The 26,315-nt window shown below is 57.2% G+C and overlaps 1 protein-coding gene across 3 annotated transcripts in view; it reads left to right on the top strand.

Moving 5' to 3' along the window:
- The window catches only part of PDE2A (phosphodiesterase 2A), a 92,355-nt gene that overhangs the window by 51,671 nt on the left and 14,369 nt on the right, over window positions 1-26,315 (top strand). For all 3 annotated transcript variants that reach the window (XM_040630813.1, XM_040630811.1, XM_040630812.1), the window contains 5 exons: window positions 8,623-8,712; window positions 12,640-12,728; window positions 19,658-19,767; window positions 20,605-20,660; window positions 25,843-25,902. In XM_040630813.1, coding sequence (XP_040486747.1) covers window positions 8,623-8,712; window positions 12,640-12,728; window positions 19,658-19,767; window positions 20,605-20,660; window positions 25,843-25,902 — 405 coding nt within the window. The remainder of the gene's footprint in view (window positions 1-8,622; window positions 8,713-12,639; window positions 12,729-19,657; window positions 19,768-20,604; window positions 20,661-25,842; window positions 25,903-26,315) is intronic.

Here is a 26,315-nt window from a genome sequence, read left to right as displayed (position 1 = left end):
CCCCCCCCCCCCCCCCCCCCCCCCCCCCCCCCCCCGCAGCCGTCTTGGGATCTGGGGAACAGCTGGGAAGGGCCAGGCCCTGAAGATTGAGCCAAATACAGTCATGGGACCAGCAGTGAGACTGTGGGAGAAACACATACCAGAGAACAGACAGACAGTAAGAGGGACAGACACAGAGAGCCTGGGGAGGCTGAGAGGCAGGGAAGAGCTTAGGACAGAGTCAGGGAGAGCCCGGAGGCAGGCCTTGATGGCGGTGGCAGCTGCTTTGTGCCCTGCTCTCTGACTTGTCCCAGAAGACAGGCTCTACCAGGGTCTCCCTCCACCCCCACCAGTACCTCCAGGTCAGCCCTTCTTCCCTGCCGCCTGTAGGCCCACACTAACCCTGTGCCAGGCTGGTGCCATCCAGCATTCACCTCCCACTCTGAGCACTGTGTCTGGCACAGAAAGAGAGATGAGAAGCCCTGCGCCTGGCCTGGAGGAAGACACCCAGCCCCACCCCACATCTGAGAGGGGCTCAGCCCATCCCCTGGCCAAAGCAGGGAATTGGAGGGGACCCAAAGGCAAACAGTGCTCAGAAGGGAGGGAGCCCAGTGTGTTTTGAAGTGCCCTGAGCTGGAGCGTGGGCCTCTTGACTCCAGGTGAGGCTCTGGGCAAGTCCTTGCCTGCTTCCCCTGGCCGTAAGCTACCCCCATCAAGCTGGGGGTTAGGCTCCATGAGGCCTAGGGCCCTCTTGATACTGGTCCTGCCAGAATTTTAAGGAGGCCTGGGAGGCAGACAGGTGACCCACCCAGGAAGGCTGCCTGGAGGAGGTGACATCAGTCATGAAAGAAGGTGATAGTGATAGTGCTTCTCTCGGGGAAGAGCCCCTCCATCCTGACATGTTGTCCCCAGCCCCTTCTGTTCTGGGAGCTGATCCTGAAGCCTTGAAGGACCCTCTGGCCCATGGAGTTGCCTTGGAAAGGCTTCCAAATGCTCTCAGCACAAGGCACCCTCGTTCCTCAGGCTCCTTCTCGAAGACAGTCACTGTGCCAGACCTGGGAAACTTTGAGAGTCTCAGCTGTCTTGGCGGGCTGGGAGCCTCCAGAGGTCATGGGGTTCTCCCATCTACTCGGTGATGGAATGTACCCCTCACAGCCCAACACTCTGGGTGCTCAAGAGTCCATCTGATCATTTTATAGCTCAGCTAATATCTCCTGACACCAGTGATGGGCTGGATGAAGCAGGAGACCTGGGGATGAACAGGACACACCCTCTGGCTTCTAAGAGCTCCCGGTCTGATGGGAGACCCGGATGGGAACTAGTGGCAATGCATCGGTGCATGCCATGCCCTGGTGGGGGGAGCAGAGGACTGTGAGTGCCAGGGGGAGGCTCAGATCTGCCTGGGAAAGGAAGCAACAAGGAAAAGTTCCTGGAGGGAGACCCAGAGAAGGGAGGTTGGTCACTCATTCATTCCTTCATTGGTTTGTTCTTTCATTCATGTATCCAGTTGTTCCTTTGGTCATTATTTCCTGAGAGACAGAAATTTTCTGACACTGGCCCAGCAGGTCGCTCCTCTCCATCCTCTTCTCAGGCCACTGTGTCGGCCTTTCAGAGGCTCCTGGATTTGCTTTGCCCAGCTCCCAACCCATCATGAAGACTGTGTGAGGGGTGAGGCTGAGAAAGGTTTGAAGACATTTAAGGTCAGGGAGCCCAGAGCTGGAGACCAACCAGGCTCACCAAGGCCTTTCCCCATTGCCCCCATTCTTGTTAGCACATCCTTGGGGACAGGGAGCTCACCCCTTCCTCCTTCTCAGACTTCTCTCTTATGGCATATGACTGACTCTCAGTGAGTTACATCTGCTTCCTGGTGACTCCCTCGCTGTGCCAGGAGTCGAGGATGGAGAGGCCCCAGGTGATCAGAATGACTGGGACAGCTATGATGAGGGGGACACTGGTGATGTGCTCGGGAAGAAGGCTGTGGCATCGAGGAGAATGTGGGCCATGAGGATGGAGGTCACTATGGACCCTGCCATGTGGATGAGGCAGTTGAAGGTGGGGAAGCCGGGAGCCTGCCTGTCCTGGCTCCCCTTGGTCTGAGTCCGCCTCCCAGGGCCATCTTCCCCTCTGCACACTCAGCTTTTGCCTCCCTCCCTCTGCCCGCTCTGGCTGTTCCCTTATCCCCTCCTTTCCTGACCTCAGACCCTGTGCTAGGGACTGAGAGGTTCTAGGGAGGGAGTCAGGCCCCCAGAGAGCTGACTGTTCACACAAGCCTACTTTCTCTCCCCAACTCTTTCCTTCCTTCTATCCTTCATCCATCCCCAAACCCAGCCCCCGAGGGATCCAGGGGGGCCTGGGACAATTGGAGGGCGTGTTAGAGGAGGCAGGATCTGGAGTAGAAGCTGAGTCTGGCTTAGAAAGGGTGAGGGGCCTGGAGGATCTGGTCGGGCATATGGGAGGGGAAGAGCCACAGTCTGGGGGCCGAGCTCATCCGGGAGGTGAAGTACCCACGGGGCGGGGAGGCGGGGTACCCACGGGGCGGGGCGGGCGCCAGGACTGGGCTCAGGTGTATTCTACAGTGCACGTGTCTCCAGTGTGACTCAGAGGCTGGAGACGCGGCCCTGTTGGAGTAACAACTGAAGCCGGAGTCTGCGAAGGGCGGGAGGAGGGAGGGGGAAGGGTGGGGGAGGGGAGGGGAGGAGGACTACCGGAGAGAGGAGAGGGGATGGGGATGAGAGGGGCGGAGGGCGGAGGAGGACGGGGAAGGGCAGGCCTTTCCTTTAGGGCTGGGCTCCTGAGCTCCAGGTGGCCCTTGTCCACGTCACCCCTCTGTCCCACCTCACTCTCTCCTTCCAGCAGCCCCGCTTCTCCCCTCCTTCGGGACCTTCCGTGAGGCGCTCCTCTCAAGAGGCAGACGCGGCGTGAGCCACTCAGACTGCCCTCAGAGGATGGGCGGGTCTCACCTGAGCAAGGCCCCGCCCCTTCCTCTCCCCGCCTATCAAACGGGGTGATCAAAGCAGGCACCGCCCATAATATTGTACTAAGGTAGAAGGTGACAGATGGTGACTGCGCTTATCTCGATGAGCGTTTTGTAAGGTATATAATTGCCGAATCGCCGTGTTGTAACCCGAAACTAATATAATGGTGTGTGCCAACCCTTCAGCAGTAAAGCAAGACAAAACAATCGTCCCAGGGATCGCAGGACGATTGGAGGTGGGGTAGGCCCCTGGGTCTCAGAGTGTGGTCCCTGGGCCAGCAGCAGCAGCAGCAGCAGCGCTGAATGTGTTGGAAATGGCAATTCGTGGCCTCATCCCAGATGTCCTGTATCAGAAACTCTGGGGGTGAGGCCAGCAAACTGGATGTTAGCCAACTCTCCAGGGGATGCTGGCGGGCACAGATGGTTGAGAGCCACTGGTGGCCCTCTCTAGCACACAGTAGGTGTTTGAGAAAGGTACCGCCCCTCCCCCAAGCCTGACGGCCCACTCAAGCCAGGCTCTGACATTTGCGCCAGTCCACCTGTGGCCTGGGTCCCTGTCCTGCCTGTTGCTTCAGATCACGCCTCCCAAGGATCACCAAGCCTCTTTTCTCTATTCTCGTGCTGCTGGTACAGTTCAGGCTTGTTGAGGGGAGGTCTGGTAGGGCACGGTCTAGCGCTCACGGGTAGCTCTCCTCCGAGTAGCTAAGGGTGCCTGTCTGTTAGAGGCAGCTCCTTGGGGAGGTGGCAGGCAGGGGTGGGAGCTGGGGAGGGAGGAGGGGCTGGCTCTTGTTCTTCCTTGCCATCATCGCTTGACTCTGCAGGGCTGGCCATGCTGTGAGGGCTGTGAGGAGCCACAGAGGGAGGTTGGGGTGTCGGAGCTCAGGCCAGATTCTGAGGCCCAGCCAAAGGGGGCTTCCATGCTCGGAGCCCCCAGGAGGCTTCCTTTAGGGGAGCTCTGTTGGTCACCCTGACACAGAAGCTCGGCTTCTTGGTGCTGGGCGCAGAAATGGATAAGTTCTCCTTTGCCCTAGAAGGGCCCCCATTCTCCAGGGAGATAAGAGACTGTATATTGATCACCAAACAGGGGGCAGGAAGCAGAAAAGTGTAGATGGCATCTGTCCTGGCACCCCCAATTTCTCCCAACATGGCTGTCCTCCTGGGTTCCTCCATTCTGTGGGTAGCCATCTTGGGTCAGGTGCTTTCTCCCCGAGTTCTCAAGAGGACTGCCTAGAGGTTGGGGGGAGGAGTGGACAGGAGAGATCGGAGTGGGTGGGGGCCGGAGTGTGCAGGAGAGAGATGGGAAAGAAGCCAGCTGAGACGACTAGGGATTTGGGGTGGGAAAAGACATTGAGACACATGGAGACATGACAGGAAAGCAGCCTGTGACAGAGATGGACGTCAACTAAGGAAGGCATGGAGAGAGGAGAGATCCACTTGGAGAGGTTGGGAGGGACAGGTCCTGAGAGGGACACACAGCTCAGAGGGAAGGGAAGAGGCAGAGAGGGGCTCCAAGACCCTGGAGATCTTGAAGGATGCCCATGCTTCAGAGAAGGGGACACCAAGGCCCACAGAGAGACCCCCAGGCCACACAGGAGACCTAGCACAAGCAGAGTTGGATGACCATATGACCAGTCCCAGTAATACAGCTTGAGTCTTGGGAGGGACTTGACCATTGGGTTTGATGTTATTACGTTCTTCTAGGCCACCAACAGGGGCACTGCGAGGCTTCCTTCCAGAAAGGGAGGGGTGGGCTCTAGGTTCCAGGCAATGGGAGAGCAATAGGAGGGTTTGAAAAGGTGGGAAAAGACACAGAGACTCATGAAGACAAGACAGGAGAGCAGCTTGTGACAGTGACCCTGACCCTCAAGCTGGGCGTCAGTCCCTGCACAGGTAGCATCAGAAGAACTAAGGCCAAGGTCTCTGGCTTCATATAATCCTAGGCATTAGGAAGGAGTTAGAAGTAATTTAGTCTAGACCCTTCCCCTCCCCAAAAAAGTGCAGAAATGCTGATCTAGCCACAGGACTGGCTCCAGAGGAGCCCTGACTCCTAACAGACTCCCCTTTCTTGGTACCTGGAGTGAAGAACTAGGCTGGGGGTGGCCCTGTGGACGGTGCTGACTGGCCCTCTCTCCACCCACAGAGCGGCAGGTAGGGAGCCAGCGAAAGCAGGAAGTCTCCAGCCAGCCAGCCAGCCCTCCTCCTTGAATTAAACCACAGAACCATAGGACTATCTGTTGCAGAGCTGGAAGGACCCATTTTTACTAACGAGGAAACTGAGACCCAGAAGAGGAAAGGAGCCTGCTAAGGTCACAGAATTTCTGTAGTCAGTCTGGGACAGGCCTGGAAATTGCTGCTCTTTTCTACACACCACACATTCTCCCCTGGGGTCTGGGAAATTGCCTGGTTGTTATGTTGATATTTATACTAATGTTTGTTCAAAAAAACCAGAGAGGGCAGGAAATGTGACCTCCTTCACTCCACTCTGAGCCTGGGCTGTGTGTGTGTGTGTGTACTCATGCCTAAATATGTATTTGTGTGTGTGCATTGCATGTACGATTGTGTTTCTGTGTGCGTGCACGTTTGTGTGAGGGCGTGTGCATGTATGTTGGACAGAGACACGTGCATTCTCAGCTGCTCCCACCGATTCTCTCCTCCCTTCACGGAGGCAGCCATGCTGCTCTCTGAGCCCCCACACCATGGGCTTTGGGATCAGAGCTATTTTCTTCCCCAGCTGATGCAGTAGAGGTGAAGTCGCTTTGAGATCTGAGGAAGGTTCCGAGAGGAGGTGGCATTTGAACAAGGCTTGAAGGCCCCTCTGAGAGCCAGGGATGAGAGTGTGCAGTCCCGCACCCCACACCCCCACTCCTGGGGCAGTTGGGGCAGGGCTGGGCCAGGAGGGGGATGGACAGAAGGATGCCAGGCAGAGAGCCTCGGGCGTCATCGGCCACGTCTGCTTCCAGTCCGCTCTGGCCAAGCCTGCAAAGCCCCTTTCTGCCGCTGCTGCCCCAACTCTCCTCAAGTTTCCTTCCCTGTCCCCCTTCCCCACCTTCATCCTGCCCTTAGTCTGAAAAGTCACAGAAAGCTGACCAATCTAAACAAAGGCCAGACAGGTGCCCACCAATTCCAGTAAAGGACAGGTCAGAGCATCCCCCAATCCAAGTAAAGGGCAGGTAGAGGAGCCCACCAATCGGAACAAAGGACAGACTCTCCTCTCTCAGCCCCCCCTCCCCCAGGAGGGAGCTGGAGGCAGACTGGGGCGGGAGATGCAGAGACATGGGCGGCTGACCCGCTCTGCCTGACGTGCTGGCTGACCATAAATGGGACATTGCTTCTCTTTGAATCTCGGTCTCCTCATCCGTCAGATGAGGAGACTTCACTGCCCCAAGCCTCCCCACTCTTCACTCCATCACCTCGGCCCCTCTTCTCCAACTTTCACAGCAGACACACCGCAGACTCCTCCAGAGGCCGAGAACCCCAGGACTCAGCTTGTCTACCCCCCAACCCTTTAGGAACAGGCCCAAACCAGCACCAACTTCGGAGGCCCTGACCTGGGAGCCTCGGCCTGAGGAGCCTGGCTTGGCAGACTTAATTTGGGGATTATCTGGGACGTGAGCTCTTTCTCCCCTTTTAGTCTGCAGAACTGACCTCAAAAGGCCACAGTAGCCTACGTGTATACTGTCTGCACAGCTGTCCCCCGTCCCCACCTTCCACCTTCCTTAGTCTGAAAAGTCGCAGAAAGCTGACCAATCTGAACAAAGGCCAGACAGGCACCCGCCAATTCCAGTAAAGGACGGATCCCTGAGCCCCGGCCCTGTGAGTCCAGAAGGAAATGGCTGCGCCTGTGTGAACCTGTGTGTGCTCCTGGAGGGTGTGCACAGGCGTGCGGGGCGCTTCCGGGAGAGGTGGAGCTCTGCGGCTGTGTGGCCCCGTGTAGGTGGCACTGGGGGTGTGTGAACTGTGATGAAGAGTGCCTAAGGGTTGAAGGACAATCCAATGGGGGGATTCTAATGTTTGGAATCAGCAGCTTCTGATGTCCAAGGGCAGAGACATATCTCTGCGACCAAAATGTGTCCTCATCCTTGAGCAGTGGGAGGGGCCGGAGGGAGCTGGGGTGTGGGGAGAGCAATGGCAAGTGAGTGTTGGGGGGGGAGGTCCGCCGCTGCCGCCCACTCCTGGGAACACTGGACTTGGTGGCAGTGGGAATGAGGGGCAAGACCGAAGCCAAGAAGACGCATGGCCGAAAGCAGTAGCTAAAGCCTGGACCCCAGGCTTCTCCTGGACCCCAGCGCAGGACTCCCCTCGGTGCTCTCTCTGAAAAATGGGCTCTGAGTCTGTTCTTGCCCACCCTTAGGGATAGGCAGCTCACCTCCTCCCTCTTTCCTGGTGGCCTCTGCCTATGTGGCGTGGCTCTGCCTAGAAAAGGTCCTTCATCCCACTGGGCCATGGCCAGCCTCCTTCAAACTTATGGGTCTCCAGGTTGTCCCTGGGGCCACAGAGTCCTGTCCCGTTGCTCAGAAGAGCCCGAGAGATTGGAGTCAAAGGTGGAAACCCATGGGTCTGCTCTGCTGTCGACTGGGCATCCCCAGGTTCTCCAGTCTCAGCCACATGCAGGACTTGGTTTCTAGTTTCCTCCTTACATGGGTCATCTGTGAACGAGTCTCATCTTGTCCTTACTTGGGATACAATGCCCTGGGGATGATCTAATCTGCCTGGAGAAGTGGAGAAACTGTCATCTTCCCTATTCGGGTTAACAGATCTTTAATAATATGGCCTGCAGTTTCAGCATTTTAATTTATGACCAGCCACACATACACTATGGGCTCATGCGGAGCTTGTGGTTCACTAAGACCCTCAACCTCACAACATTTTTATGTGAATGGGGGCCAAGCCATGTCTCCTTCCTCCTACAGTTAATCATTCTGCTTTTTGAACACAGACCTGGCCATCCACAGAAAAGAACTTCAAGGGCTAGTGGGGAGGGCATGGCTGAGTGGACAGTATGAGTCATGAGCCTGCCTTGGCCCTGGATCCCCTGTTCCATTACCTTTCTTTTTGATCCCTGCGGCTCAGCCAAGTTAATAGAGTGAGAAGCATGGACCTTTTTTGTCTCTGTTCCGGCTCTCCAAGGACAAGGCCTGTTCCTGGGATGGGAAGGCTGTGAGGCAGTCAAGGCTGACTTCTCCTTCCTCTTCTATCTTGTCAGGGGCTGGCCCAACTGTGTTTCTCCCACCTTGTGGGCTTATTACACCCCTTGGACACTTGCTACTCCCAATACAGGATTCAAATTGGGTTTTTGTTTTGTTTGTTTGCTTATTTTACTTTGTTGTAATATGGAACACTGTGCTTTCCCTACTGTGCCAGAGTTGTCCTTGGCTAAAGGACAAGACACCTGAGTACTAATCTGGACTTGATCTCTTGAGTTACTGTGAGCACTTTGCTAAGCCCCTGACCCTTCTCGGAGCCCCCTTTCCCCATCACTAAGGAGTGGACCTGGACACACTGGGGCCTTATACTTGTTGGATTCTGAGATTTTAAGATCTTGGGATTCATGTGTCTGAGAATCTTGGGCTCTGGTTTAAGTGGGGAGTTTGTGCTCCTAGCTTCCTGGGCAGATGGGTCTGCCCTGGCCTGACTGGAAAGAACTCTCACTGCCCTTTCCTCTCTTCCAGGATGCTTTGCTGAGCCTTGGCTCCGTCATCCACATTGCAGGCTTCCAGAGGGCTGTCAAGGAAGCCCTTTCGGCCGTGCTCCCCAAAGTGGTAGGTGCCTTGCCCCATGTTTCCCCCACCCCACAAACCTTTGCCCAGCTCCTTGCTGTACCTCACCAACTCAAATAGAGTTGAGAAAGAAGGAAGAGGCAGGGTCCCCGCCCAGAGGACTCTCATGGGGAAGCGAAGGGTTTGGGTAAGTGTTCTGAGAGGGTGTCCCGAAAGAGAAGGACTGAAGCTAAGTCCCAAAGAGTGAACTTACACAGGAATTCTGGAATGTCAGAGACAGAAGTGGACTTAGAGCTTCATTGGAAAGATCATGTCTTGAATAATGGAAAGGATTCCCCTAGGATAATAGCTAGAACATAGTGGAGTCAGGTGGGCTTTGGAATATGTAGCAGAAGAGGTTGAGGGTAGACATGCAGAAGAACTTCCTTGATGCCAAGTCCAGGAGGTGCTGGAGCGAGACGCACAGCTTTGTTGAATGTGTCTGTGTAAAGGTGAAGTGTCCTGCCTGGAGATAGGAGGCTGGACAAGATGACCTCTAGAAATCTTTAGGCTTCTCTCTGACCTATCCCAGCACCATGGATGATTGCAGACTGGGAGCAGGTGCTTGGGCCCATGGTCAACCGGCCCCCTTGGTTGTCTGGGCCCAGAGTGCCTTGGTGAGGGGACTGTGCCCCTCGTGATCTGCCCCAGGCCATTCTTCAACCTGGCTTCGTTGGCCACTACTCACACCTTAGGCAGGAGGATGAGCAAACTGACCCTGAGGCCTGAAGCAGCACCGTCTCAGCTGTCAGCCTGGGGGGGGGGGGCGTCTGAACCCACTGAAGGAGCACAGAAGACTTCCTGGAGGAGGAGATGCCTCAACTGGGTCCCCATAGCCTGGAATCTCCTCTTGCCTACTCCAGACACCAGCTAAGGGCAGCCTCTGCCAAAATGTGACGCCCCTCACCCACCCCCACCCCTGCAAGTCCACTGTATCTGAATCTGCTTGATTAATGAACCTCCAGAGGCCCAGAGAGGGGGGGAGCCTCACCCAAGGTCACACAGCATGACAGGGACAAATGGGGCTTGGCACCTAAGCATCCCCATTCTCTCCCCTCAGCTCTGCCTTCTCAAACCTTCTAGAAGTTCAGAGCCCAGGAGGAGGGCTAATGAGTGAGCTTTATTGAGCGTGAAATTGGTAGGAAGTGGGTGGTGTGTTGGCGCCCAAAAATAAATCCTCCCAGAGAAGGATGGGACTGAGGCAACATCTGGCCTGGGGTGGAGAAACATCTGGAAAGGAGGGGGTGGAGAGGTTAGCAGGTCAGCATCTGCAAGGCTGCCCTGGGCCCCTCTGGCCATTGAGGCTACCCCGGGAAGGGTAAGGAGGAGGTGACTAGTTAGGTCTTCATAGGCAGGGTGCCTGGTGGTTGTGGTTGTGCCAGTATAGATGCCCTGCACTGGATTAATTGTACCCCCAGAGCTGGGGGCTTGGAAGACAGCTGTAGTCCAGGCAATCAGGTTCCTGGGACAGTGGGACATGTCTATCTTCACTCATCCGAGAGACCTGTGCGAGCTAAGGGAGCCCTGACTGGGGAGCTGTGGTTTAATTGCAGGGAGGGTCTCAGAACACCCCCTCTCCTGGAGGGGTTCCTCCTCCCCCAACCCACTTCCCCTAGTGGGGACATGAGAGGTGTCATCTGCCCCCAGCGAGGGGTGAGTGAGATGAGAGGTCTCAACTGCCCATAGGGAGTGGGGAGAGATGGGAGGTCTTCTGTGCCCCCAGAGAATAAGAGGGTCTAGCCTGCCCCCAGGGAGTGGGCGGAGGGTTGATGGGAAGGGCCTGCTCTGCCCCTAGGGAGGGGTGAGGAGATGAGAGTGCCTGCCCCCTGAGAAGGGAGGGGAGATGGGAGGGTCTGCTCTGCCTCCCCCCAGAAGGGAGGGGAGATGGGAGAGTCTTCTCTGCCCCTGGGGAGTTGGAGGTGGAGGGGGGAGGGAGATGGGAGGTGTCTGTCCCCGGGAAGTCAGAGTGGGGAATGGGAGGGTTCCAGTCTGCACCCAGGAGGTGGTGGTGGGGGGGAGATGGGAGACCTGCTCTGCCCCAGAGAAGAGAGGGAGCCGGAGGCACGGGTCCCGCCCCCAGGGAGGGGGGAGGGCGGGGCAACGGGGGAGGGTCTCCATTCGCCCCCTCAGTGAGGAGAGCCGCCAGCACCTGGCTCCCTCATCAGCAGCCATTGTGGCAGGCAGCCCCGAATGCAGATGGTGCTGATGTGTCTGCGATGGTTCCCTCCTTCTCTCCAGTAAACTCAGCTAATTTTAACCCGGAGGGCTGAGAGTGAGGGGGTGGGAAGCAGAGGGACATCCGGAAGTGATGAGGATCTGTCCTCCCTGCCTCCCCACTCCCCGTGTAGCGCCTCTCTCTCTGCCACCGCCAGGGTCTCCGTGTGACCCTGGGTGCTGGGGGGTCTCCTAACCTCTTTGGGCCAGCTCCCTCAGGCCCCTCCCAGGCTGCTGCAAGGACTGGAGGACCAGAAGGAGGCAGCATACAGATGAGGAAGGCCTCCCTCCCACTGATTTCTCCATCCCTGAACTCCCCACCAGCCGAGACCCTTCTCCTGAAGGACAGGGTCCTCCGGGACTGGCCTGTGCCTGCCCCCTCACTCCCCTCAGGCCCTATCAACCCCAGCCCACACCACCAATGAACTGGCTCAGGGTCTCTGCAAGTAGGACTGGAACAATTCCTGGGGCTGGGAGGGTGGGGACAGCCAAAGACAACAAGAGTGGCTGGCGGGACTATGGACACTCACAGTGGCCGAAGGGCAACGGCTTCAACTGGATTCCACACTTAAAGCCACACTTACTGTGGGTGGGCCTTCAACACCCAGCTCCAGTGTCACCTCCTCCAGAAGCCATCCCTGATAGCATCAGCAGAGAGGAGGGCCCTCCCTCCCCCTCCCAAGAAAACGGTGTCCCTCAGGATACTTAGTTGGGCATGTGGGTGCCCCCAGGTGGGGCACGGCATCTGCTGGGCAGCGCTGACCGTGGGGCACTCACTGAGGCTGTGCTGAAGGCAGTTGGTTATGGATCCCTCGGGTAGCCAGTCCTGCTTGGAGGGGATGTGGCTTTTCACCCATGGGTCACTGAGGGCAACCTCTTCTGCCGAGACATGGCCTGGAGCCAAGGCCAAGACGGCTCTGGGCCCTTGGGGAAGGCACATTGACAAGCTGAAGACTTGACAAGCTTTGGATAGAGCTTTGATCTCACTCTAGGGAGCGATCATTCCAAAATGCACACCTGCTCCTATCTCTCAGCGCTCACAGCAGCCTCCCCCCAGCTCTGTTTCTAGGCCCTGCTGACCCCAAGGCCACCTCCTGTGCCCTCTGCCTCCACTGCCAGTTCCATAAATGCTCTGTGCTCTTTACACTGCTTATCTATGACTCGGCGCAGGCCCAGAAGCCATTCTTCCATGCCTCACCCATTCCCCAAATGTGTCTAATTTTCACTGCAGTTACAGCTTTAGGGTCACTTCCTCCAGGAAGTCCTTCTGGCTTGAGTCACAGTATGTGGTTTCTTGTAGAATTGTTTGTGTTTCTGAGGTAGGGGGGAAGCTTCCAGGGCATTCTGAGCCCCTCCTGCCATACAGCCCCGAACGGCCACTCTGTTATGGTTTGCTGAGGCTGGAGTCACAGCAGGGAACTATCTTGGGGTGGGTGGTGGGTGGGATTTGTCTGCAAATCTGAGCCCTTTAGACTCTCTCCCTAGCACTTCAGATTTGGGGTGATAGGGAAAGCCAGCAGGGTGGCTCATGGCTGCCCAGAACCCCTCCAAGAGGAGAGGGTGACGTGTAAGTTCATAAAGGAGTTTTTCCACCCTGACTGCAAGTTAGAATCACCCTGGGAGTGAAAACAAACAGACGCGTGAGCCCACGCCAGCGCTGGGACAGGGCAGCTGGAAGGGCTCTCCGCAGTATCTCACGAGTGCCTTCTGTCCTAGGAGACTGTCTACACCTACCTGCTGGATGGGGAGTCCCGGCTGGTGTGTGAGGACCCCCCCCACGAGCTGCCCCAGGAGGGGAAAGTCCGGTGAGCCATTTTGTACCCCATTGCGTCTCCTACAGTCAAGGATCTCAGGCCTGGGGGACCTTCCAAAGTCATCCGGTCTGACTTTCCCCATCTGATCTTGACCTCAGCTTCCCTGCCAACTGGGGTTCCTTGGCTGGGTCACTGGCCCCCCATAGAGGGGAGAAGCAATGTCTTTTCCCGTGTTGTGTTGGGGCAGTGGACAGCACGGGGAAAGTGCGCACTGGTAAGTTTTCTTCTAGAAACCTAGAGAGCTCTTCTAAATTGCTGCACCCCCCTCAGAGTCCAGTCTCAGAAGGTCGAGGCTACAGTTCATCATTAGACCGCCAGCAGGCTCTGAGAACTGCCTGGGAGGTTCTCACCGAATCACTGAATGCTGGACCTGTGGGAGCATATGGTGTCAACCCCGTGTCTGAGAGCGGGGAGATCAGAAACGGGGTCCTGCTGTGGGTTCTGAGCCCGATTGCCTGGGTTTAAATCCCACTTCCCTTTTGCTAGCTGTGTAACACAGGGCAAGGTACTCAACCTCTCTGGGCCTCAGGGTTCTTGTTTGTAAATGGCAATAATGATAGTTACTTATCTCAGAGGGTTGTTGCAAGGATTAAATGCGCTTAACACAGGTAAAGCACTTAAAACTGCATCCATTAGAAATGCTAAGTGTCCGGTTTTGTTTTTGTCAGGGTGGAATGTTGGAATCCCTGACTTTAGGCACACGGGGCTCATACTCTATGGTCCCCTGATACTTCTGAGCCTATTGAATTCAGCCTCCTTATCTTCCATCATGAGACGTGTCCAAGGCCACATACCTGGTGTGAGACAGAGCCAGGCCTGGGACGAGGTCTCCTGGCTCCTGGCCATTCAGGGGACAGTCAGGGGAAGTGGAACTCGTCAGATGAGAAAGTGTTGACAGGCAGGAGTGCTGGTCCAAAGGAGGTCAGGCCACAGAGGACATGGTCACTGCCTACTCAGCACTGTAGGGCCACTGTGGGCCCAGGGAGCCCTCGGTCCGGAGCCGAGGGCTGCGCGGGCACCAGTGGGGGTGTTACTAGTCACTCCCAGGGGGGGGCTTTTCCAACAGGCCAAATCGTCCGGGAATATGGCTTTTTCGGTCAGCTGAGGCTGGCAAGACACTCTCCTTTCACAGACCTCGTGGAAAGAATTGCTTTGGGGCTGCCAGAGGTCCCGGCGCTGGGGGTGCTCGTGGTCTGGAGGCCCCTCCCGGCACTTGGGACCCTGGATTCCTGGACGCTGGCCTCTCCCAGCCCTTCCGCATGGGAGGGGCGGTGCCTCTCCAGCAACACAGAGCCTTCATCCTTCCTGTTCTCTCACTTGGTTCCCCTCGGGGATGGGTGGCAGGTGACACTTAGCAACTCCTGACAGCTTCTTCCCTCAAGGGCTGTGTGAACCAAGCCCAGCTGTGCCCACCTCTGGCTTCTACTGTCCCATCTGTAAGACGGCAGATAAGGCTGGCAGGTCTTCGGAATCTTCAGGAAAAAAATGCTTAGAATATCCCCTTTCCTCCTCGGAGCCAGCAGCCCTACCGCTAAGAGCTTTGTTTCATAGGAGCTTGCTCCATCCAGGAAGTTTCCTTCAAGTGGCCTGGGAAGGCCTTCCCGGGAGAGGGAGCAGGACCACCAGGGGCTCAGAGATGGGAGGGGGGCATCCCGCTGTGTTCGCGCTGCCCCTTCTGAGCCCACGAATGCTCCCCTGAGGCTTTCTGCTGTGAGGAAGGGTGGGTGAGGGTGTCTGCGGTCCAGGCATCTTGGAGAGGTCTCAGATCATCTGCACCTCTCAGGATCCCCCAACCACCGCCTCCCCCCTTCAGATTCAGTAAAGCTTTCGGAAAAGAAGGAAAAGAAACGGGGGGCGGGGGGGGGGGGAANNGGGAAGGCAATTAAAAGTGAATGTTCCAATGCAATTAGCCCAGAGTTCAGCGGAGATGGAGAGGTGAGTGCCTACTGGGAGACGGGGCTCAGAAATCCCAGGAAGAAGCTAGCAAGGGGCAAGGGGCTCAGAAATCCCAGGAAGAGGCTAGCAAGGGGCAAGGGGCTCAGAAATCCCAGGAAGAGGCTAGCAAGGGGCAAGAGGCGTGAGGCAGCCCGTGTCCCAGGGGACACAGAGATCAAAGCTCATTCAGGCCAGCGAGGATTAGGGGTGAAGGTTTAGGTCAGTTCTCTCTTCTGCAGTCTGTGCTCTGCCACACCCTCCACCCCCATGTCTGGTGCTGAGTCCACCTCCAAGGCCAGGGCTAAGACCCAGCTAGGAAGAGCACTGGAATGGGAGTCAGGTAGGCCTGGAGTCTAGCCCGGCCCCCTCCCTGCCTCCCTGTGTCCACTTCCAAGCCTGTTTTCTTCTCCCTAGAACAGAGATAACAGTAGCACCTGTCTTTTGATGCGATGAGATCATGGATGCCCAGTGCTCCGCCCAGTGTCCGGCCCAAGTCTGAGCTCAGTGGTTGCTAGTTGCCCTCCACCCCCAAGTCCCAATTCACTCATTGGGGTAACCTTGAGAAAATTACTTCCCTTCTGGCTTTAGGCTTTTTCTATAAAATGGGCGAGGCTGGGTCTTTCCACTGGTGACCTCTGTGATTCTGGCCCCAGCGGGAGACGGGGGCAGCTGCCTCAGGCTAAGGTGGGACCTGAGGCTCTGGCTGTGCCCAGTGGAGGCGGCCTGGCTCCAGGAAACCCTGGAGGGCTGCCAGGGCTGGGAAACAGCAGCAGGTGTGAATAGAGGTAGGTCATAAAGACAGATAAGGCCCAGAGGAAGAGGACAGACTCAGTGTGGTGTGACGGCAGCAGGGCAGACAGTCCAGGGGGGATGGGGAGGCCCCTCCTGCCACTGCCCCCTCCCCTCTGTGGGCTCACAGGTACCTAGGTTCATCCCCACAATGTGTTTTGGGTTCGCTACCCCCTCATGCGGGCTCACGCCCTCTTCTCCCGAGCAGAGTCCTTCCCTGTGCACTCCATCACAACCCGCCACATTTCCCTCATCCCCGACGGCCCAGCTGGAGGCGCTCTAGGAGGTCTGCCCCATAGATTCCCCAGCACTAAGGAGGATCCAGCTTCCAGAAAAGGTGTCTGGGCCTTGGTGGCCTCCCTCAGGGATGGGTCTTTCCACAAGAAGAACTGTGGGCTGGGAGTCAGGAGACCTGGGATCCAGGAGGGCGTGGCTGCGACCCCCAGGCCACGGGATTGCTCTGAGCCTCTGCCCGCTCCTGGGAGACAGTTAAGATGGAACACTGCAGTGTGTGAGGGCTGGTCCAGCTCTGAATTCTAGGGGCTGGAGGGGAGAGCCTCCTGGAAGGCTGCCTGCAGGAGGGCCCTCCTGAAATCTTCGTCTCCCTCATGTTGGTGCCCCCTCAATTTCCCAGCCTATTTCAGTCCCCAGCCCTGCTGCCTTCCTCTTCTCACTGCGTCTCCTGCCATCTTGAAGCCTCTCATTACCCGCTGCTGGGTGCGGTGAATTCTGGGGCCTTTTAGCTGCGATGGGGACACCACCGCCCACAGCAGCAAAGCTGCTTGTCTCCCTCTGCTGCCATCTGGGGGTCCCAGGTCCCAACCTTGAGAAATTTCTTCCTCAGAGCTGACCTGTCCTCTTTCACTGCAGAATCAGTGTGTTCCTCTGATTTGTGTCAAGGGACACAGGGAATAGTCTGTTCCCACCTCTGGAGTCTCACATTCTGGCAGAGGGAAGGGGAGAGGAGGGTCCAGGTCCTGGCCTGAATCATAATTTGTCTCCCAGGGAGATGAAAAGTCAGAGCCACCTTGAGGCCCTGGGAGGTGGGGGGGGGTGGGGTGCTCAATAAAGGGGATGGGCCTCACCAAAGAAGGGGCTCAGAGGAGTGGAAGGGGGCCTGGGCACTCAGCTCTTTCCAGGCCATTGACCCTCCCAACAGAGAGCCTTTTTCTCTACCCTTGCCACTAAACAAATAATTGTTAAAGGGATGGAACCGTCATAAAGTCCACGCCCGTTCCTCTCCCCACTCTGTGCCCATCTGTCTTTATCGTCACTGGGGCAGCCATGACCACCCAGGCACCAGGGCTGCATCATTAGCCTTCAACCTGGACAGCTGGCCCCTGGGCGTGGAGTCCCCTCACCCCCCACCATCAGCCCGGCAGCTGGGGTAGGAAGACGGAGGAGACAGGAGGGGAGATGAGGCAGGGCAGAGGGTCCTCAGTTGAGGGAGGAACCACTGGGGTGTGAGTGCAGACAAAGCCCCCACCCCTATCTGGGTTGGGGTGACTCAGCCTGGGCATTTCCCTTCCCCTTACGGTCTGTGGGTGTCTTTAAAACCTCCAGGAGGCGACAGTTCTGGGAAGGGTGGCAGCAGAAGAAAAGGGCTTGCATGGGCATGGGCTGGGGTGAGCATGGCCCAGCACAGACCTGCCCGGGACTGTGGGTTGGGCAGGTTGCAGAGTCCCCTTGGAGGCCCCAGTGCTCTGTGAGAGATCTGGGCTCAGTCAAGGTTGATATGTCCAGCCCGGCTTCTCCTCTGCTGTCTGGGGACCACTGAGCCTAGACGCCCTCACTGCCAGGATGTTTCCAGTCTCTCAGATGCTCCCTCTCTAGTGAGAGTTTTACCCAGCAGCTGACCCGATCAGGCTGAAAACAAACCTGACCCTCAGTTTCCCCTACTCAAGTCCGTCTTGGGGCTCCCTCTGTCCTCAGGATAATGCCCAGCTCCTCAGGGCCCTCTCCAGCCTTACTCTCTGCTGTCCAGCCACACTAACCTCCTTGCAGTCAGGCCAGCTAGCAGACACACATTCTTTCTCTCCTCTGAGCCTCAACACATGCAGTTCCCCCTGCTTGCACATCCCTTCCTGTCTGCCTTGATAACCTCTGCATGTTCTTTAAGACCCAACTCAGCATGCCTCCTCCAGGAAGCCTTCTCTGACACTAATTCCGTGTGGGACAGTTGTGAGATGCATGGGAGGTGATTCACCCATTGGATGGGGGAGGCGAGGAAGAGGGAGGCAGCTAGTACAGTTTGTGGGCAGGCTACAAGGGACCCGGTGGGTGGTTGTGCCACTCTGTGTGGTGGAGAGAACAAGTTCAGGTTGGGACTGGGTGCTTGGACAACGTCAGGGACATCCAGGCTTCCAGGAGGCCTTTGGGTGTCTCGGGTCTGGAGTTCATGAGAGTGGGGGCTGGAGATTTATGAGGCCATGAGCACAGAGGAGGGAGTTTTGTGTAGAAGAGAAGAAAAGCTGAGGGCAGACTCCTTTGTCAGGCTCCCTGGGTGGAGAGGGGGGCGAGCCCCAGGCCAAGGCAGCCTCTTGTCAGAGCAGGGGGTGCGGCAGGGGGGGAAACGGGGAGTGAGGGGTCAGTAGGACTAAGCCGCAGCACTTACCGACCAGCAACATAGGGACCAGCGCCACCTTGTGGTTGCCCAGGAACGAGCCCGCAGCAAGCCGAGTGGCTGGGTGGGTTCAACAAGAGGGGGTTTGGCTGCGAGTCACCAAGCGGGCCCCTGCCTCCAGGAAGCCCAGTCTTTAGCAGTTTAGTCATCAGGAAACGTGGCTGCATTGCCCTCCTGCCGCCCTGGATTCCTATGCCTTCCTGGGATGATTGGCACAGTTGGAGAGCGCAGAGCCGGAACCTAGCACTCCGGGAGCCCAATGGTCTGGGGTGTGAGGGCTGGAAGGCAGGAGACACCACTGGTTCTTGTAGATTCTGAATCAAGAGGCCAGGAGTGAGTGCATCCAGTTTAGATGCTGCATGACCCTTACCAAGATGCCCAGCCTCTCTGTCTTCGATTTCTCCAGAGGCTGTGACCTCGTGATCAGGAGACTTGCAGGCCACCCCCTCTCTTTTCGATATCTGGCCTTTGCTTGGCTCCCCTTAGTGACCTCACATGCACACCCTGGCGTCCCAGCCCCCCACGCTTCTCTCCTCTTCAGGCCAGGCAGTTCCTACAAACACAATTAAGTGGAGGCAGCGTGAGGGATGAGGAACCCAGGACAATTAATCATCGGGGAGGGACAGTTTGCGAAAAATCAAGCACTTAATTAAGCAGGAAGAGCTAGAGGCCAGGGGAAGGGTAGTATGTGTGGTGAGGGCAGATAGAAACTCATTCTTCCTACACCACCTGCCCTCCCACCCCTCCATCACACCTATACCCATTCATACCAATCCTGTTGGAAGCTCACACCCCCTCAGGTCTTTAGGAAGGTTCGAGCACACTAGTTAAGACTATGGGCTCTGGTGCCAACTGCCTGGGTTCAAATCCCGACTCTGCCACTTATTAGCCATGGGACCTTGGATAGGTTCTTAACCTCCACCTGAAAATGGAAATGATGATAATACTGAATTCATGGATTGTTGGGAATTCCGAGTTAATCTACATGCATTGCTTGGACTGTGCATGGCACGTAGGGAACGTAGGATAAACTTTAGTTATGACAATCACCTCTGCAGTCCTCCTGTGCTAAGAACTGCAAGTTGCTCTGAATGTTTTCTTTTTCTTTTTTCTTTTAATTGAAGTATAGTTAACATGCAGTATTTACACTAGTTTCAGGTGTATAGAATGGCTTTCTGAGGATGGAGATGGTTAGGATTCTACTCTCCTCCACACTCTTTCGCCCTGGGAGGCTCAGGGAAGTAGGTCACTTGCCCAGGTCAAGTAGTAGCCACAGCAGGATTTAACGTAGGCAGCCTAGCTCTGAGCCCTTTACTTGCTCTGGGGGACCTGCGCTGGGCCCCAGGGTACCAGCAAGGGGCACCAGAGGCCAGACTGTGGCTGCCTGCCCCTCTACAAGGTGTGTCAGGGTCCCCATCTCTTTTATTTCTGTCCTCCTCATGGCCACCCTACAGCAGGTCAAATTGTCTAGATCCTTGCAGATGTGCGGGTCTAGCCTGCTGTGTGTCCCCAGGTCGGGGCCTGCTGCTTTTTGCCCCAGGGACTGAGAGGTGGGATGGCATCTTCTTTTCAGAGAAGCTGTGGTCTCCCGGAAGCGGCTGGGCTGCAGCGGACTGGGCCCCGCAGACCTGCCGGGGAAGCCCTTGGCCAGGCTGGTGGCTCCACTGGCTCCTGACACCCAAGGTAAGGGCTGGGAACTGGGCAGGGACAGGGAGGGACTGTGCCCCTGCTCCCTAGATCACATCTGTCTTCTCTCCCTGTCTTCATCTCTGTCTCCTTCTTTCTCTTGCTCTGCGTCTCCAGCAATCCCTCCATCTAATTCTCTATTGTGCTACTAACCTCTCTGAGCCTCAGTTTCCTGATCTGTAAAATGGGGATGAGAGAACCTACCTTGAGGGGGTGTTTTGAGGAGGAGCAAATGAGATAAGGCATGTTAAGGGCCTGGCACACGCGAAGGCTCAGTGGCCAATGGCTGCAGTGACCGTGCGCTTGTGTCTGTTGCTAGATGGGCTGTGTTGTTGTCATGCTCTCTCTGTCACTGTCTCTGTTTTTCTTTCTCTTCCTCTCCACACCCCCTGTCCGCCATGTCTCTCCGCCTCGTGTCTCAGTCTCTCCAGGTCTCTGTCCTCTGTCTCGATGTGGAAAGTGCACAAGACTGGGAGTCAGGAGACCTGACTTGCTGTGTGATCTTGGGCAAGTCACTTCCCCTTTCTGGACCTCAGTTTCCCAATCTATAAAATAGGGGTGCTCAGCCTTCCCTGCCTCTTACCCTCTCAGGGTTGCTGGGGGGGGGCTCACAGAAGAGTTGTGAAGTGAGGGGGCTTCCTTCCATGAGGGACATTGCTGTGTGGTTGTTCTGTTGCTGCCTCAGGACCCCCCATCTCTCTGGGTCTCTGGGTCTCTCTGCGTCTCTGTGCCAGCCTCTCTGTCTGTGTCTTTGTCTCCCTCCCTGGGGCTTGGCTTTGTATCTCTGAGCCTCATTGGCCCCGCAGGACCACCTCATTGCCCTCTCCCCCTCAGTGCTGGTCATGCCGCTGGTGGACAAGGAGGCTGGGGCTGTGGCAGCCGTCATCTTGGTAAGAACAGTGTGGGGTGGGACGGGGGAGAGAGGAACAGGGAGGAACAGGGAGGAACAGCGGATGGAGCCTGTCTGGTGTGTGTGTGTCTGTGTGTGTGTGTGTGTGTGTGTGTGTGTGTGTGTAGAGCAGCAAGCTGGGCTGGAGTGGGGAAAATGGGGGTCTGGGAGGACTCTGGGCTTCTCCCACACCCCAGCCCTCCGCCCTACCTTGAATGGTCAGGACGAAGTCATCGGCCCAGTCAGCAATGGTCAGACATGTATAAGCTCCACTCTCAGCCCCATCGGAGCTGTCGGTGCAACCCCGACCTTGCTTCCTCTTCTGCATCCTCCCCACTGGCTGAGGGGCAGGGGGCTGTGTCCACAGAAGGCCCGAGAGACACTGAGGAAGGATGCATGGACATGGCGCAGACAAATAGTGTGGGAAGGCCAGTCAGATTCCCGTGGCTGGAGCTCAGGAGCATGAGAGGAGGCCCACCGGGAGGGGCGGCCTGGGAAAGCATCCAGCTCCACGGTGGAGGCTGGTGCCGATGGGCGGCCTTCCTGGAGGGGGGGATGGAAGGGAAGGGGCTTCAGCTGCAAGGAGGGGATGCGCTGCCGGGAGCGGGGAGGGGGTGGGGGCGGGGCAGGCAGGTAGGGAACCCAGGCCGGGGCGCCCCCTGCCCTCTGCTGCCCCCTGGCGGAGCTCACCGGCTTTCTGCTCCACCGGCCGGGCTTGGCTGAGCCCTATTGGGGCTGGTTCAGCCGCTCTTTCAGGCTCTTCTCCCAGATGGAGGTGGGCATTCAAAATCATTGTCCTGTCCTAGGAACCGAGGGTTGGCGCCCCCAAATGGCCATTATTGGGGATCTGCTTCACCAAGGCAGCCACAAACTCAATAAGGCGCAGACCCGGGGGCAGACAGATGAAGAGGGGGTCCTCGTGCGCCCGTGGGACTCCTCCCGAGCTCATTAAACCAGAATTAAAGGTTTCTGAGGCGCCTGACCTTTCCGGAGCTGCTGGCGGGGGAGGGCCGTGGGAGTGGGGGGCGGCCGCGGGGAGAGGAGGGGAGAGGAGAGGAAGGAAGGAGTGCTTGGCTTGGTCTCCTCGGCGCCCCATCTGCCTGACTGAGGGAGCCGCCGGCCCCTTGGTTTCTCCCGCAAGCTGCTCCCCCACCCCCAGCTTCTGTTCCCGCAGGGGACGGATCTGCTGTTGGCACTGAGTTCCCAGCACGGCTTCCCTCCCTCTCTTGGTCCCAATCTGTGCCAGAGCTGGTGGCTTGGAAGAGGACCAGGGCTAGGGGCCATGTGCAGAGGTGGGCAGTGGGAGGTGGTAACTCGGTTGCCCACCTCTGTTAAGGGAGAAGAGTCTGGGGGTGCCAGGTTCCTGAGAAGGATTTCCTGGGGTGGGGCCATGAGGGCTGGGTCAGGAGGGAAGCAACTCCAGCAAGAGGGGGACTTTTGGAGTTTGTTCGTCCTGCCCGCATGACGCCTGCTCACCTGGGCTCAGGTTGGGACAGGAGGCCAGGTTTCCACCTTCACCTAGGAGGGATGGGAGAAAGGCCTGTGTGTATATGTGTGTCGAGTGCTGCTGAGGCCGAGGGGGCTGCCGTTACTTCAATTTAGCGCAGGCTAGCAAACCCTGCTCTGGGCATCCAGGCTGGGCGCTGGGGCAGAGGGAGGAGTGAGACCCATTTGTGCCTTCTAGAAGCTCCACCTGGGGGAAGGCCAGCACAGCCTCAGACTACCACTGGCCAAATGAAATAAATGCTGCTAGCAGGTGCTCTGGTGGCGGAGGCTGGAGCACCAAGGGTGCCTCACAGTGGAGGCAGCATTTGAGTGGGGCTTTGGGGCACAGGTAGGAGGTCGACAGGCAGAGAAGAAGGGAAAGGATATTCTAGGTGGAGTGAACAGCGTGAGGCAAGAAGGGTGGGGAGAAGGGTGGTTGAAAGGAGTGATCCCGGTGAGGCTGGGCTGTGGGGTGCACGCTGCTGAGCAAGATGCCCCCTGGGGCTCTGGCTGCCGGAAGTTCCCAACAACTCGATGCCCACCTCCTCAAAGACCCTGGGCAGCTCCTTTTTTTTTTTTTTTTTTTTTAAGAGCTCTTGAAAGGTACTTGAATTATTCACAGTCTGCCTCTCCTCCAAGCCTGTGCCTCAGGTAGAAATATACTTCCCCGGGACACCCCTCTCCCCGATACATACACATCAGAGAGACCCTGCCCAGCTGGATCTCACACGCTTGCAGAGACGGCACAGGCCGCCCCGACCTCCCAGCTGCAACCAGATCCTGAGGGCAGAGGGTACAAAGGGTAAAGGAGGGGTGCCGCAGGGCAGATATTTGGGGAGGGCTGACTCACCGGCTCCACCCTCCACAAGCCCCATTCCTCTCTCTGAGTCTCTGCTCTGGGTATCCCTTTATCCACCCTTCCATTTGTCCGTCCATCCTCGGCCCCATCCAGCAGCTGAAGGCCTGCTTGTGGGGCATGGCCAGGCACGGTGTGCTAGGTGCTGGAAACAACGCCGTGACTGACCCCGGCCTTCACAGACCACGCGGTCTGGAGGGCTCGGGAGACAGCATCAAACGAGTGAGTGAGATGAGGGTAGAATTGCAAACGATAGCAAGTGCTGGCAAGGAAACAGGGAGCCCTGCAAGGAGCGTTGGGGCCTGACGGAGCTGCGGTCAGTGGAGGGCTCTCTGAGGAATCTGCCCGCCAGGTGCAGGGCTGCGTGGCGGAGGGCTGGGCCTCTGCGGCCTGCCGCTCAAGGTGCCTTGATTGCAGATTGTTCTTGCGCAAAGAGTCTTCAGCTCTGTTCTTCAGTTCGGGGATAATAAGTCCCAGGAGTGGGCGGCCCATGGTCTCTGGCATTTGATGCGTGATTTGTGCCCGTTCTTCCCCCCGGCTGTGTCAGCCACACCAGCTCCTTACACGAGCGTGACGTGTTCATGCAATTAGCCATGTCGAGCTTGGTGACAGTGAGGGGTGAGGGCCGGGCTGGGCTTTCAACCTTCTCTACAGCACCAGTGCCCACTACTGAGTGTTCCCACTGGGCCCCAGACACACTCCCTGATTAGCAAGAGCGGGCTGCAAGTCTGTGTTCCTGTGGGTGAGCAGAAAGCCATGCGTGAGTGCTGGTGATTGCATGTTTGCGTGTGGGGGGCAGGAGTGTGTGCGTGAACACAAGTACCCCGCGTACAGGTAGAAAGTGCGCATATGGGTGGTGTATATGCCGTGAGTGTGGGCGTGTGGCTGCCTTGGAGTCTGGGACTAGACGCTGCGTGTGCACACGCCAGAGCATCTCCATGGCAAAGTGAGCGTAGGGGCGGTTCTGAGGGTTTGCAGGAGAGTGTATGTGGGCTTGTGCACATGGTGGGTGGGGATGGGCTGAGGCATCCCAGGAGCATGCGCTGGGGGGGGGGTCCAGTGGGTACAGGAGGATCTCCTTGTCTCTGGCCTTCTGAAGCTCTCATGCAGTCTCCCAGCTCTCTGTTGGCACCAGGCTGTATCGCCAACCCAGGAACTGGTTGTCCCCACAGCCCTAGAAGGGCCCCAATCTTTCCTTTTCCTGAGAGATGGGTCCAGGTGGAAGGATCAAGAAGGATAACCTCCCCCATCTACTACCAGTAAAATATCAACATGTTTATGGAAGCCAACACAAATGAACCAGCCCCCAGCCTCTTTCAACCACCACCACCCACCCGCCCCCCGTCCTGTGGGAGTCATGGATGGCGGCACTATGCCCAGAGCTTAGCCTTCAGCACCATCTTTGGTCCACAGATGCTAACGTCTGCTGTGGATCCCCAGTACGATTAAGCTACAGTCCAATCCCTTCGCCTTGTACTCAAGATTCTTCCCCCTGTGGCACCGTGGATCCTACCCCCGCCCTGGTCCTCCTAGCCCCATGCCACCTACTAGCCAGCCCTGCCATGACACCCCTGCTTGCAGCGTCCCCTCTCTTCCGCCCCATACTTCGGTGCCAGTTCTCGAAGCCTCCCCGATGCCCTCCCCCTCTGAGCCCCCCCAACCCTTAGGTTCCCATCCACACAGTCTGCCCTCTCCTACTTCCTCAGGTATGAGGTTCTGCACCCCACCAATTGCATCCCCCACTCCATCCTGCCCCAGCCAGACTGTGAGCTTTCTGAGAACCTGCTGGGCTCCTCCTCTCCATCTGCTCCAGGCAGGGGACCTAGAGCAGAGGCGGGCGGGGGCTGCTGCGTGGGGAGGGAGTATAAAGGAGGGACCCCAGTGCAGACACTGTGGGGAGCCCTGCAGGTGGTGAGCAGCCCCCGAGTAGGCACAGGAAGCTGGTGACGCAGGTGGGGAGCCTGGCTGGCAGGGCCTGCAGTGGGCTCCCAGGCTGCCACCCCTCCCTCTCGCTCGCGCATTTTTCTTACCAAGCATGCAAGCAGGGGTGGGGGAAGAGTGTAGAAGGTGGGCTAAGGGTATTCCTCGTGATTGACTGACACGGGGAAGTTGGAGAGGGACAGGATGATGGAGGTTGAGGTGTGGGAGGGCTGAGAGGGGATCCGGAGAGGGGAAAGTGTGGGCAGACAAGGGTTGAGAGTGGTTGGTGCTGTCCCGGACTCTGCTGTGTGACCATGGGCAAGGCAGTGCAACCTTTCCAGGCCTTGGTTCATGCGCAGGGTGGAAGTTTGCCTGCTGGGCTGGTGAGAATCACACACGTGTAAGGCAAGCACTTCAGCTCTCCATTCATTCATTCCCCCATCCTTTAGGCACAGCAGATGCATCATAAATGTTGAACCTCTCCCTTATAGCAGGTTCAGGGGTGGCTCAAACCCCAACTCTGATGGAGTTGGAAGGATGGAGCTGGAAGCTGAGGCTAATACCACTGATTCCATATTCAGGGCCTAAAGGGCTCCCTGGGCTGGGAGATGGAAAGGGGTCCAAGGTCACCCTCCCCTTCCCTCACTAGACACCCGGATTGTGCTGTTGATGGGACAGTGTCTGAAAAGGCAGAGATCAGAAAATTTCTATTTCTTTGTATTAGCCTTAGAAGGCTTCCTGGAGGAAGGGATTTTCCTGGTGCTCTCTGCTTGGTCAGAAGGGCAGGCTTATCATTGAGGCGTGCAGACCGGAGTGTGTATGTGTTGGTGGGGACAGGTGTGTGCTGGGCATGGAGAGGGCACTCTGGCGGGGACAGGAGGCTGGGGAGGTCACAGCTGGCCCCCGTCTCTCATTCCTTCAGGTGCACTGTGGCCAGCTGAGTGACAGTGAAGAGTGGAGCCTGCAGGCCGTGGAGAAGCATGTGAGTGGGGCCAGGGCCCCAGTAAGATGGGGGCTGCTGAAGACCCTCATCACATCCTGTGGGAAGATGATCTGGCCAGGAAGCTGGACAGACCTGGGTTCCAGTCCACCATCTTTGAGCTATGTGACCTTGAGCAAGACACTTAACCTCTCTGAGCCTCAGTGTCACATCTGAAAATGAGGATTAGGCTAGCACTGACCTGCTCATAGTACAGTGAGATAAAGCAAGTCAAATACCTTGTCAATACTTAGGAAGGACTATGTACGTAATGATATTGAGGCTCTTTCCTGAGATTTTATGATTTTGTGACTTCAACACGGACTTAAAACTCCCGTGAGTGCTAGAGACAGAGAGCAATCTGACCCTGCCCTGTCTACTAAGAGCCTGGGGGCTTGGGCGGGGGGGGGGGGGGG

The sequence above is a fragment of the Ursus maritimus genome, unplaced genomic scaffold (genome assembly GCF_017311325.1).
Source record: "Ursus maritimus isolate PB19 unplaced genomic scaffold, ASM1731132v1 scaffold_16, whole genome shotgun sequence".
Classification (NCBI taxonomy): domain Eukaryota; kingdom Metazoa; phylum Chordata; class Mammalia; order Carnivora; family Ursidae; genus Ursus; species Ursus maritimus.
Note: the sequence above shows the minus strand (reverse complement) of the source record. Positions and strands in the feature narration are given on the sequence as shown.